The 12,775-nt window shown below is 65.0% G+C and overlaps 1 protein-coding gene across 2 annotated transcripts in view; it reads right to left on the minus strand.

Annotated features, from left to right (window-relative positions):
• The window catches only part of LOC125639677 (prominin-1-A), a 39,134-nt gene that overhangs the window by 8,217 nt on the left and 18,142 nt on the right, over positions 1–12,775 (minus strand). For both annotated transcript variants that reach the window (XM_075131118.1, XM_048857266.2), the window contains exons 4-18: positions 12,610–12,730; positions 12,291–12,354; positions 11,419–11,508; positions 8,868–9,058; positions 8,424–8,498; positions 7,800–7,863; positions 7,236–7,395; positions 6,638–6,790; positions 5,792–5,915; positions 3,886–3,977; positions 3,327–3,411; positions 1,883–2,026; positions 1,313–1,384; positions 898–990; positions 685–738 (exon numbers count right to left, since the gene is read on the minus strand). In XM_075131118.1, coding sequence (XP_074987219.1) covers positions 685–738; positions 898–990; positions 1,313–1,384; positions 1,883–2,026; positions 3,327–3,411; positions 3,886–3,977; positions 5,792–5,915; positions 6,638–6,790; positions 7,236–7,395; positions 7,800–7,863; positions 8,424–8,498; positions 8,868–9,058; positions 11,419–11,508; positions 12,291–12,354; positions 12,610–12,730 — 1,582 coding nt within the window. The remainder of the gene's footprint in view (positions 1–684; positions 739–897; positions 991–1,312; positions 1,385–1,882; positions 2,027–3,326; positions 3,412–3,885; positions 3,978–5,791; positions 5,916–6,637; positions 6,791–7,235; positions 7,396–7,799; positions 7,864–8,423; positions 8,499–8,867; positions 9,059–11,418; positions 11,509–12,290; positions 12,355–12,609; positions 12,731–12,775) is intronic.

Genomic DNA, 12,775 nt, shown 5'->3' on the forward strand with positions numbered 1-12,775 from the left:
AGCCCCGGGCTCCCCCATCTCCGCCCCCCACCAGGGCCCCTCGACCCCTACCCACAGCCCCTGCCAGCTCAGCCCCGGGCTCCCTCCCCTCGCTCTGCCAGGGCCCCTCGACCCCAACCCGCAGCCCCTGCCAGCCCAGCCCCGGGCTCCCCCCTCTCTGCCCCACCGCCAGGGCCCCTCGACCCCGACCCGCAGCCCCCCTCCCTTTTCTGTTATCCCAGCCCTGGGTGGATCTGGGCAGCGAGGCAACTGGTCTCTGCGGGGCCAGGCTGGCCACGAGCACCCACACGCGCCCCGGCGGGCTGTCTGCTGCAGCACGTGGATGGGGTCACCCCTCCAGAGCCAGCCCTTCCCTCCTTGCTTTGGGGGTGTCCCTCGGCGGTGGCTCCCCTGCTGGCCACTAGCAGAGCTGCAGGCGGGCTGCCCGCCAGGCGGCCAGGGACCCTGTCCGGGTGACTCTCAGGGCCCCCGCTGCCCGTAACGGGGGAATCGCATGGGGCAGCGGCTGGGGACGGGAGCCGCCGGGCTGCCCCTCGCTGGCTGTGCCACCTCCCCGGTGAGCTCCCAGCACCCACTGAGCAGCGCAGAGGCTCCGCAGGGTGCTGGGGCCTGGCTCCCAAAGGGGGGCCCCTCGCCCCGCCCCCCAAAGCAGCACCCGCACCTCCCCCTGCCCACGCTGCTTACCGGGACCTGGGGGGTCGTCGCCTGCAGGGTTCGGATGCTGCGTTTCAGGGCTTGCTGGGGACAGAGACAGGAGGGTTAGATGCGGGAGGGGCCCCCCACAACACCGGCTAGGGAGGGGGACGCAGCGTGTCCCAGGCCCTTCCCCACTCCCAGCCCCGGGGGACCCTGCTCCCAGCTGGGGGGGAAGTGCCAGGGGCCCATAGGGTCACTCACCATCTCCGGCGGGAAGTGGGACCCTATCTGCCCATTGATCTGTCGCAGCTCAGACGCCTCCTCCCGCAGCTCCTGCTTCCTGGTCGCGTTGTCCTGAGCCGTGGGGAGGGGGAGAGACAGTCAGGGGCACCTGCCAGGCCCAGCAGCCACAGCCCGGGCGGGGGCAGAGCAGGACGAGACAGGCCGGCCACAGAGGGACCAGCAGAGCCCCTGGAGAGCTGGTCCCCGGCCCGCACACCCCACCCCACCCACCTCCCGGGGCAGGGGAGCGATGAGCAATGGCAAGAGCCCCCGCCCAGGCAGGGGTGGGGGGGCAGCGCCCCCGTGACCCTGGGGAGCCCACACCCAGCGCTGATGCTCCTGGGGGCCGGGGGCCGGGGCGGGGCCGCAGTTCAGGGGTCTCGGCGTCACTCACGGTCACATTGGCCAACGCCTCCAGCTGCTCCGCCAGCGCCAGCAGGTCCTGCTGGGTCACGTTCCTCTCCAGCTGGAAGAGACGAGCAGAGAGTGAGGGAGGCTCGGGGGGGGACGGGGGGGGACGGGGATGTCTCCTGCTGCCACCTGGGGCGAGGGAGGGAGCTGGGGGGAGCACAGACCCAGGGTGCACTCGACAGCCCCTTGGGGCGGGGGGCAGCAGCGGGTTCTAGAGTGAGCACCCTGGGGACCCGGAGCCCCGCCGCCTGCCTCAGCCCCTGCCGTGCGGTCCCCGCCCCTCTGCCCCCCCTGCCCAGCCCCTGACCCCCCGGCCATCCCCACTCTGGATGGGTGGGACCCCCTGGGGGCAGAGAGCTTCCCCCACTGGCTGCCCAGGCCAGGGGGGCTGCCCCAGGAACGTGGTGTGGGACACGGCCTAGCAGCAGTCTGGGGCCCTGTGACCCCACGGAAACACCCCAAGGTACAGAGCCCCAGATCCCACAACTGCCCCCCCGCCCTCCCGCGAGATCCCACCCACAGCCTGAGACAGGCCCTGCCCCCCCCAGCCCACCTGCTGCAGGAAGCCGGTGAAGTTGGGCTGCAGACCAGAGGCGCCGACGTCCCGGAGCATCTGCTTCTGGCTCTGGCTCAGGAAGGTGACGGGGTCCAGGCTGATGTTCAGCCGGTCGAAGGCCGCGTTGATCTCGCCAATGTACTGCGGGGGGCAGCGAGGCCGTGAGGGACCCGGGGGGCCCCAGGAACACCGACTCCCCCCAAGGGCCCCAGCTCAACCACTGCCACAGCAGCCAGGGCAGCGAGGCTAAGCAGCGAGCATGCCCCGGGCAGCCTGACCCCCGGGCCTGGCCCCTGGGGGGCTGGGGAGCGCGCCCCGGGCAGCCTGACCCCCCGGCCTGGCCCCTGGGGGGCTGGGGAGCACGCCCCGGGCAGCCTGAGCCCCCGGCCTGGCCCCTGGGGGGCTGGGAGTTGGGGAGCCCTAGGCTGGCACATGCAGGGCACGGTGCCCAGCATGGGGCCCAGGGTTTTTTTCCCAATCCCAGCTGTCGCCATGGAGACCTGACCCGGCCGCACCGGGCTTGGTTCGGGGGCGGGGGCGGGGGGGCTCTCACACACAGGTCCCATTCCCAGTGTAACACGTGCTCAGTGGCCCTCGGGCACACGCACGGCCTGGCTGGCCCGAGCGGGCGGGTTTCTGCACATGCAAGTCAGGGTCTGCCCCGCCCTCGGCTCAGCTTCTGCGCTCGGGACTATCTCCCCTGCAGCTCGCTGGCCGCGGCTCGAATCTCAGACCGCTGGGCGCGGGAAAGGGCCAGTAAAGCAGCTGGTGCCGTGCAGGAGCAATGCCCCCTGCTTGCCCAGCTGGGGGGCAGACCCAAGTCCCTGGCTAGCCAAGCCGCACACGGACCTACTCTGAGCCCCTGGAGCCCCCCCAGGCCTGCGGGACCTCGAGCTGCTCCCAGGCAGCCCCGGGGCGCTGCACACGGCTGGGCCGGTCTCTGCTCCCAGCACCACGGGGCCGCGCCCCCCACCAGGGAGCCCCGGGGCGCTGCACACGGCTGGGCCGGTCTCTGCTCCCAGCACCGCCGGGCCGCGCCCCCCACCAGGGAGCCCCGGGGTGCTGCACACGGCTGGGCCGGTCTCTGTGCCCAGCACCGCGGGGCCGCGCCCCTCACCAGGCAGCCCCGGGGCGCTGCACACGGCTGGGCCGGTCTCTGCTCCCAGCACCGCGGGGCCGCGCCCCTCACCAGGCAGCCCCGGGGCGCTGCACACGGCTGGGCCGGTCTCTGCTCCCAGCACCGCGGGGCCGTGCCCCTCACCAGGCAGCCCCGGGGCGCTGCACACGGCTGGGCCGGTCTCTGCGCCCAGCACCGCGGGGCCGTGCCCCTCACCAGGCAGCCCCGGGGCGCTGCACACGGCTGGGCCGGTCTCTGCGCCCAGCACCGCGGGGCCCTGCCCCTCACCAGGCAGCCCCCACACTCGGCGCTCCCCACACTGACCTGACTGATGTTCAGCAGTTCGTCCAAGGGAACAGCCTGGCCCAGCTGCAGGGTGTGCCACAGGGGCTCGTTGTGCTGGCAATTGCTGTGGGGTGGACGTCAGAGATGAGGACAGGGCTGGCGGCCAATGGGGGGCACCCCCCGTAGACACACATAGGCCCAGGGCAGGTGGGGTTAGAGCCAGGGTACTCAGCTCCCAAAGGCTGGGAGAGGGGGCTCCCCGTGCCGCCAGTGGGATCTCCCCCATCCCGTGGGCCCCGGGGATGTTTGTGCCATGCAGGCGTCCAGGACCAGAGCGCTGCCCCCGCCCCACGGACATGATGCGACCCCCTCAGCGCTTTACAGGCCTCAGCCATGCAGGGTCCACTCCAGGGCATCCTTCCTCAGGCCCCAAGAGATCAGAATCGTATCGTCCCGTCCCCGAATGTGCAAAGAGGGAAACTGAGGCACAGGGAGGGGCCTGGCCCCAGGCCCTGTAGGAATGGAGGGTCGGGAGGGGCCCCAGGGCGCTCTGGCTCGCAGACCAGCCGCGTGTGCCCCGGGCAGGGGTGGCACTGACTTGTACACTCCGGAGAGGGACACCGTCCCGCCCTGCAGCCCCAGCATCTTCGACAGGTTGAAGCTCGCAGTCAGTTCCGAGGTCTCCAGGAACTGAAAGCAAAGGAGTCAGGAGAGCAGCTGAGACCTGCCCCAGCCAAGCTGCACAGTGCCAGCCTGTCCCAGGCCTCAGGGGGCCAGGAGCTCCACGCCCCCAGCCTGCCCTCCATGAGGCTGGCTCAGCTCCCGCGTGGAAAGGGTTTACTAGGTTCCGGCTCCTCTCCAGAGGGTCCTCTGCAAACTCGACTGTCACCGCAGCCCTGTGCCCAAGAAGGACTCAGGTCTGGGCTGGCAGGGACCCCAGGACTGAGCTAGCAGGAGGCTGCAGGTTGGGATTGAGGGGCACCGGCAGGGCTGTGGGGAGACAAGGGCTAGGCTAGCAGGGGGATGTGGGTCAGCATTGGGGGGCACTGGCAGAGCTGGGGGGAACCAAGGGCTGGGCTAGAAGAGGGCTGCAGGTCAGGGGGTTGAGCGGCCCATTCTGCTGTTTCAGAGTAACAGCCGTGTTAGTCTGTATTTGCAAAAAGAAAAGGAGGACTTGTGGCACCGTAGAGACTAACCAATTTATTTGAGCATGAGCTTTCGTGAGCTGCAGCTACTGCCCCTCCCCTTCCCACACCCCCAGGTCCCTAGGGCTGAGGACCCAGGTTGTAATATAATATCTCATTGAAAGGTGACAGGGCCAGAAAGAGTTAATGAACTCCCAGACTGACCTGACCCTGGGGCCGCGAACTTTAAAGCCTGGTTAGGAAGAGATGGAAATGGAGAGAGCTGTGAAATGCAGCCGGCATGGTGAGAGAGAGAAGGGAAGCTGTGTGCTCAGGGCTTGTGATGTCAGCAAACGAGGCTTGGCTATGGCTTTGATTCAAAGACCAAAAAAGGAGGATTAACATTTAGGAAGACACTTGAGTGACATAGTATTGTTGTCTATGTGCCTCTTTGAAGGTTGTGGTAACCTGTGTCTGAACGGTTAATGGATAAATGACCCTGTGCTAATTGCCAGGGTGTTTGGGAGAAGGAAAGTGAAGCCGATTGTCTTCTTGGGCCAAGAGGCTGCTGGAAATGTATAAAAACCCTGGGACATGGTCCTTCTTCATCTCAGATCTGCTTTGGGTTTCAAGAAGGGGAAACCCTGAGTCATGAGGATTGAGATCCCAGTCGCTGACTGGAGTCACCCTGAATACGAACACTGGACTGTAACCTGTGGACTATTTCTAAAAGGACTTTTGGCCACTACACACTCACCATCTCTGCCACGTACCTGGACCTCAAGAACTGAACTCAAGTCTGTCTGTATATTGATCTTTCAGCCAACTCTCTCTCTTTTCTTTTTAAATAAATGTTAGTTTAGTTAACAAGAATTGGCTCTAGCGTGTATTTTGGGTAAGATCTAAGTTATCATTGGACCTGGGAGTGTGGCGGATCCTTTGGGGTTGGAGAGTCTTTTCTTTTATAGGATGAGATAAGATGTTCGGTAACCATCCTCGTATCTGACAGGTGTGTCTGGAGGGGGGCCTGAGGCTGGCACTTTAAGGGCACTGCGTCGTGTGGACGTCTGAGTACCCGGGGAGGTGATACAGAGGCTGGTTTGGGCTGGTTTGATAACTCTAAGTATTGGAATATCCACCAGCGTGTGGGGTTTGCCTGCCCCGGTCTGTTTGCAGTTCACCCCGACTGAGTGACCTCAGCGGGTTCCCACAGACAGCATCGTTACAGGGCCCTACTGCCCCTCCTCTCCCCACACCTCCAGGTCCCCAGGGTTGGGGATGCAGGTTCTGACCTTCCCTCGCCCTTTCCCACCCCCTGGGCAAGGCAGAGCCAGGTACCGGCAGCGACATTGACGTGGCGACGCCAGGCTGGGCTCTCACCTGCAGGAGCTGCCCTCTGTGCCAGGGCTGGCAGACGAGCGTGTAGACATTGCCACCCAGCAGGAAGGTCACCAGCACCAGCAGCATCAGCAGCCAGGAGAAGAGGAAGCTGAAGCCAACCCCCCTGGGAAGGCAGAACGAGCCGTGAGCTCCACCCCGGGCACCGGGCACCCGCATGCAGAGACCCCAGGGCCTGTCTGACAGCCTCTCTGTCCCCCCTAGCCCAGATACCACTCCAATGGCCTCTCTGTCCCCCCCACCTCCCCAGCCCAGATACCACTCCAACGCCTCTCTGTCCTCCATCCCCCCCAGCCCAGATACCACTCTGATGGCCTCTCCTTGCAAATCAGCCTTAGTCATTTCACGGCTCATGAGCTGCCTGGAGACCAGAACCCAACGTACTGCCCCAGTGCGGCTGCCCCACAGCTGGACACCCCCTCAGTCCTGGGCCCACGTATCTCACTGCTCATCACTGGATCTCCCCCTGCCTTTGCCTGCTAGACCCAGGAGCCCCCCTCTCAGAAACCCCCTCCTCTGGTGCCCCTCCACCAGGATCGAGTCACCTCCGGGCCACCCCTTGGCTAAAAGAGGACACGGGGCTCCACGCGGCTCTCCCCTGCCCCCCAGTCCTGCTGTGGGCTCTGCTGAGCCCTCCCCAGTCTGCCCACGTCTGGTCCCAGTGTGGGCGCCACAACTGGGTGCAGGTCTCCCTTGCGGGTCTGTCCAGCGCCGTGCCCGGGGTCCCGCCCCCGCCCTGCTGCTCTTTGACATTCCAGCCCCACGCGGGGCGCCCCGGGGCAGCGTGGGGAGCCGCTGTAACGGCTCTGGGGGCCGGGGGGCTCTTACGCCATGAAGAACTCTCCGCCGGAGTTGGAGAGACAGCTGCGCTCAATGGGCAGCACCGACGGCTTCAGCCCGAGGGCCCCCAGCGCCAGGGCCAGCAGGTAGCACAGGACAATCAGCAGCACCAGGCAGCAGAGACAGGTGCCCACGATCCACCTGTGGGGGAGACATGAGAGACCCAGTCCCTGGTGGGGCAGGAGTCTGGGGGCTGGCCGGGGGGTCACCCCCTGCTGCCAGACTGAGGGGGGGGTCTCTCTCTCTCCTTACAGCAGACCCCCCCTCATCCCCAGGACATCCCAGCTCTCAGTGCCCCATGGGGACAGTGGGCTGCTCCCCTGCGGTGCTCCCTGGGCTGATGGCAGGGCTTAGCCCATGCTCCCCTTGCCCCCTCCAACAACTGACCCCCTCCGAGGGCAGGGGGCTCAGAGCCCATCCGGGGCGTCGGTCCCACACCCCGTGAGCTGGGGACACCAGTGTTCTCTGGCCCATACCACCGCGCCATGCAGCTCCAGCCCCTGCCACCCCCCAAGAGTCCCCTACGGATCAGGGAGCCCCCAGGCGGGATCAGCCCCACACAGGGGGGCAGAGGCCCAGCCCCTACCTGTAGCTGTCGTAGGTGGTGACCTGCGGCTCGTAGTCACTGGCCTGCTTGGCGATGCTGTCCAGCATGGCAGTGACGTTCCCCAGCGTGTCCAGCACCGGGATCTCACTCCGCACCCCGCCAATCTTCTGCCTGACCTCGGCCAGCTGGCTCTGCGCATCTGTAGGGGACGGGCACGTCAGGGACGCACGGGCACTGATGGCTGCTCCCGTAGCCCCCCGGGGCCCACACTCCAGCTCCCCCTGCACAATGCATGAGGCAGACGCAGCCCCAGCAGGCAGATCTGAGGGGGCAGCAGGTGCTGGGGGGCAAAGCGGGAGGAGAGAGCCTGAGAACTGGGGGAGCTATGCTGATTGGGTGGGAAGGGAGAACATGGCAGGGGATGGGGGGAGAGCACAGACCCGCTTCCTAGGCCAAGGTGGGGCCTGGACCCCTGGCTCCGGGGCGGGACAGGTAGGGCCCTGAGGGGGTGGGCAGGGCCCCTGGCCATTACAGCGCCCAGTCCCAGAGCAGGGAGCTGGGGCAGGAGGGGTCCCTGCATTACCAGACAGCAGCACCACTGACCCGCCACCACCTTCTGCGCCTGCTCCTCTACCCTCCTGGGGGTCTCGTTCAGCGTCTCGTTGGCCTGCAGCCCCAGACACGGACGGGGAGAGACAGACAGACAGACAGGCTCAGATCCCAGCCCAGGGCTCCAGCGCAGAGCACAGGGCGAGGGCAAACACACCACCTGGCCCTGCTCCAGCCCCGCTCCCCAGCCCCACATGCCCCAGCACCGGGGACTATCCGAAATACCCAGCACTGGCCAATGCCCCGGACTCAGCGCTGGCCCGGACAGGCTGCTGGGCTCTCCCCACACGGGGGCGGGGTACCATGACGGAGGCACCCTCAGCCCCGCCCTGGGCAGTACCGGCAGGGCACTGGGCTGGACGGACCGTTGGCCTGCTCCAGGTCGGGTGGGGGCGGACGCCCGGCTAGCACGGTGGGCATTTTCCACATGGCGTCGTGGTTCAGGTCCCTCTGCCCCGCCCCAGAGCCATGGCTTGGAGACGCAGGCCGCTCGGCCGAGGCCGGCACGCCAGACTGCACCCTGGGGCAGGGAGAGCCGGCAATGCCCCTGCAGACCAGCCCCACACGGTGCCGGTCAGAGCCACGTCCCACTTGCCCCGCGCCACCCCCTGCCTGTACCTGCTGCAGGACAGCGCTCAGGTTGGCACTGGTCAGGTTACTCAGCAGTTCCAGCTGGCTGCTCACGTCCGGGACCTGGGGAAACAGGAGCACGTGGGGCTGATGCCTGGGGAGGGGGCGCCGGGCAGGAGCAGGGGGCACTGGGAGCTGGCGCCGTGTGGGCCTGGCGACGTACATACCAGCAGGGGTGGCAGGACGGTGCCCATGTCAGCGCACAGACATGAGGGCACACAGCGGGTACATCGGGGGTTTGGGGGGGGTATTTGCATGTCGGGGAGGTTTCAGTCCCCCCAACCCCATGCACCCATCCAGCTCCCCATGCAACCCTGCACCACTTTGCACCACACCCAGCCCCCCATGCCAACCTGTAACCCATGCACCCATCCAGCCCCCAGGCACCCCACACCCCTGTGCCCCCTGCAGCCCCCCGTGTGCTCGTCTCACCGTGCTGAAGTCGGCCTCGGGGGCCAGGCCGCTGACGGACACCTGGGAGCAGGGGGGGCCACAGCTCTGCAGGGTCCGGTTAATCTGTTCCTGCAGGCTGCTGAGGTTCTGGGTCAGCTCCCCTTGCAGCTGCTGCAGGCGCTGGCCTGACTCGTTCACGGCTCGGAGCTCCTGCTCCACCAGGTCCGTCACTGGCGGGGACAGCAAGGGGCTCCTTATGGCTCAGTCCTCGTCCCATCTGCACCGTGCCCCACCCCTGCGACACCCCCTGACTGTGCCACAAGGGGGACCGCCGGACACCCCCAAAGTGACCCCTCAACACCTCAGTCGGGGCTGGGGCGAGTGGGACCAGCCTGTCTCAGACCACCCTGGTAACTCCATGCTGCAGGGGTGGGGGCCAGACTGGGGTCAGGGAAGGAGCTCGGAGCACCATCCGTCCAGGCCCTTGGGGCGACAGTGAATCGGGGGATCCCAGGGGATGGTTAACGGGGGAGTTTCTCCAGCCCAGGATCCCTGGGGCTCTTGGGATTCCCTGTGCCCCTCAGGTGTTGGGGCTGAGGGGGTGTGACATTCTCTACCTTGGAGGAGCGTGCTGTAACCCCCATAGTTCTCATTTTCATATAATGGTGATCTCACATATAAAGCAGAAAGAAAAGGAGGACTTGTGGCACCTTCGAGACTAACCCATTTATTTGAGCATGAGCTTTCATGAGCTACAGCTCCCTTCATCGGATGCATTCCTGTAGCTCACGAAAGCTTATGCTCAAATAAATGGGTTAGTCTCTAAGGTGCCACAAGTCCTCCTTTTCTTTTTGCGAATACAGACTAACACGGCTGTTACTCTGAAACCTGTCACATATAAAGCAGGCCTTGTAAGGTATCCGGGGAAAGGTTGTGATCTGCTGAGAGTCATTTCTCTGTCCACAGATGTGTATCGTTGATGCAGATGGAGTTATGAGATTGTGTCGTATGGTGGTCACTAAATCATGCTGGAAGTTGGGGAATCCGCCAGACGTTAGCTCCCCAGAGGCAACAGCAAGGAAAGTCACCAACCCCCGGGCGGGGTGTCAAACAACCATCCACAGCCATTGTCCAGCAAGGGAGCTACACTGCGATGACTCGCCTGCATGAGGCCCCACAACGAGAATTGCTCAACCTTGCCTGGAGAGACCCCCCAGCCATGCCTGGACTGTGCTCCCCAAGCACATGGGCTGAGGGTATAAAACAGACAGAGTGGACACATACGGGGCCTTCTCCTGCCCCCACCTTCCCCGCGAACAACCAGGACACTGAGAAGAAGACAAGACTCCAGCACAGGAGATTGGCCCAGGTTTACAGAACAAACCCAGGCGTGAAAGTGGGCCGGTAAGAACCCGCCCCGGCCAGTACGCAGCCCACAGTAAAGCGTTGCCACAGCAGCACTGTAACCTCCCTGCCCCTTTTACCTCCCCCGTCGGCGGCCCTGCTGGTAGGGTCTGTAGGTAGGGCAAAGGGAGCAACTGCCCTGGGGCCAGCGATTTAAAAGGGCCCGGGGCTCCGGATGCCGCTGCCGAATCCAGAGCCCTGGGACCTTTAAATTGCCACTGGAGCCCCAGCAGCGCGGGCCAGGTGGCCTGGAAAGGCTGGCTGGGGAAAGCTGACCCCAGCCCCGCCCCGGCTGCCCAAGGCCCCGGCCCTTCCGCGGACCGGAGCTGCCCCGGCCTCGTACTGGTAAGTGTCAAGTGTTACTTTCAGCCCTGAACAAACCTATCTATTAAGGACTGCAATATCCAATGGGGTGAGAAAAACGGCTTCATTTAGTCGCTGCCCAGTCTAATAGGGTCGAGAGTTTAGACTGCGTGTTCTATTTTCTTTTCTTTTGGTAACCACTCTGACTTCTTGTGCTTTGACTTATAATCACTTAAAATCTATCTTTACAGTTAATAAATCTGTCTGTTTATTCTACCTGAAGCAGTGCGTGTGGTTTGCAGCGTGTCAGAGACTCCGCTTGGGATAACAAACCTGGTACATATCAATTTCTTTGTTAAACTGATGACCTCATAGAAGCTGGCAGCGTCCAGCGGGCATAACTGGCACTTCAAGACAGAGGTTCCTATGGTTGTGTCTGGGACCAGAGATATTGGCTGGCTAGTGTCATTCACTTGCACAATCCAAGGAGCAGCTGACATGCCAGAGGCTGTGTGTGACCAGCCCAGGAGTGAGGGTTCTCACTACAGAGCAGGGTAAGGCTGGCTCCCAGAGTCAAAGTTTGGAGAGGCCTAGCAAACCACCGGTCCAGATAACACCAGAGGGGAATGTCACAGGGGATTATACTGCCCCCCGCTGCAGAGGTGCCCCCTGGCACCACCCCGAGCCCCCCAGCTTTCCCACCAAACACCCCCAGGGTTACTCTGTCCTCCCCCGCCCGCCTTAGGGGCTTGTTCCCCCCGGTGTCTGGGGACGCCCCCTTCCCTTCCTGGCAGGTGCTGGGTGGGCAGCTCTTGTAGGGGGTGAAGGGCCATGCTGTGCGTGGGGCTCCCCAGCTCCCACTCCACAGCCCCAGGGCCGGTACCTTCGAGCAGGCGCATGGCAGAGCCCAGCGCCCCGTACGTCTCCTCTCCCACCGCGGAGATGATCCTACTGCCCAGGATGGGCCCGATGTCTGTGGAGAAGGGGGCAGCGCTGTCACCTCGGGCCCAGCCAGACGCACGGCCACCAGGGAACGCTCCAAACCCCGAGCCCCTGTCTGGCCCGGAGAGTTCACCCCCTGCACCACTTGCCCCCCCAGTGTGGGGGCTCAGCACCGCAGCAGCGTGGGCATGCAGGGAGGTGGGCAGCGGGCACAGAACAGGCTGGCCACGGAGCCCATGTTATGCTACGGTCCCTTGAGAGGAAGTGGCTAAAGCTACGGGCTGGGAGCCAGGACTCCTGGGTTCCTTACCCCTCTGTCATTGCCCTGCTGGATGCCCATGGGCAGGTGTTGCGGGGAGAATGACCCTGGCTGGGCTGGAGGGGGCTGCGCCATGATCTGGGGGTGTGATGAGAAAGCAGCCAAGACGGAGCGGAGGGGGAGTTGAGCAAACGCCTGGAAGCCCGGAGGGGCCAGACGGGGCATGGTGCAGGAGGCCAGCCCGTGCCCCCTGCAGCCAGGAACGGGGTCCTGGGGCCCAAGGGTGCCGGGCTCCATACTGGGGCCATACAGGCAGGGAGCAGAGCCCTGTGCAGCCCGACCTCCGCCAGGGCTCTGAGCGCTGGGGCAGGGCATCCCCAAGGGCTAGCCCAGGCAGGTCATGAGACGCGCTGGGCGGATCAGATCACGCATCCCCATCCCCACCGCCCCAGGGCCACGCCCTGCCCCAGCCCCCAAAGCCCCCTGCCCCAGAGCCAGGTCCCCAGGGCCATGCCCTGCCCTAGCCCCCCACGGCCCCCTGTGCACAGACTCACCCTGGAGGCTGCGGTTGGCCTGGCTCACTGGCACGTTGCTGTTGTCAATGATTATATCCACCTGCTGCGGGGACAAGGAGAAGGGGGGTGAATACAGGCCAGGCTGGGGAGAGGGCTCCCATTCCCACAGGGGGACTGCACCATACCCAGCAGCAATGGACTAACTCAGGGGGCTGCGTGGGTCACCTCAGGGCAGGCCCCTGGCATCCCCGCCCTGTGCAGACCCTGGGATTCACGCCCTGCTGGTCTCTGGCCCGCAGGACAGGTGAGGTGCGGGGGGCTCCGGCAGGCAGGTGAGCAGCGGGGGCGCCGCGTGTACCTGGGGGATGGAGCGGATGAAGATGCTCAGGTTGTCCAACGTGGTGTTGAGGGCACCGAAGCTGCCGTTCACGGCGCGGGAGACACGGTCGTTACTGATGAAAGCGCAGACATTCCCAGCCCTGGGACAAGGAGAAAAGGGGGCAGGGACAGCATCAGCACATGGA

Source organism: Caretta caretta, chromosome 7, assembly GCF_965140235.1.
Source record: "Caretta caretta isolate rCarCar2 chromosome 7, rCarCar1.hap1, whole genome shotgun sequence".
Classification (NCBI taxonomy): Eukaryota; Metazoa; Chordata; order Testudines; family Cheloniidae; genus Caretta; species Caretta caretta.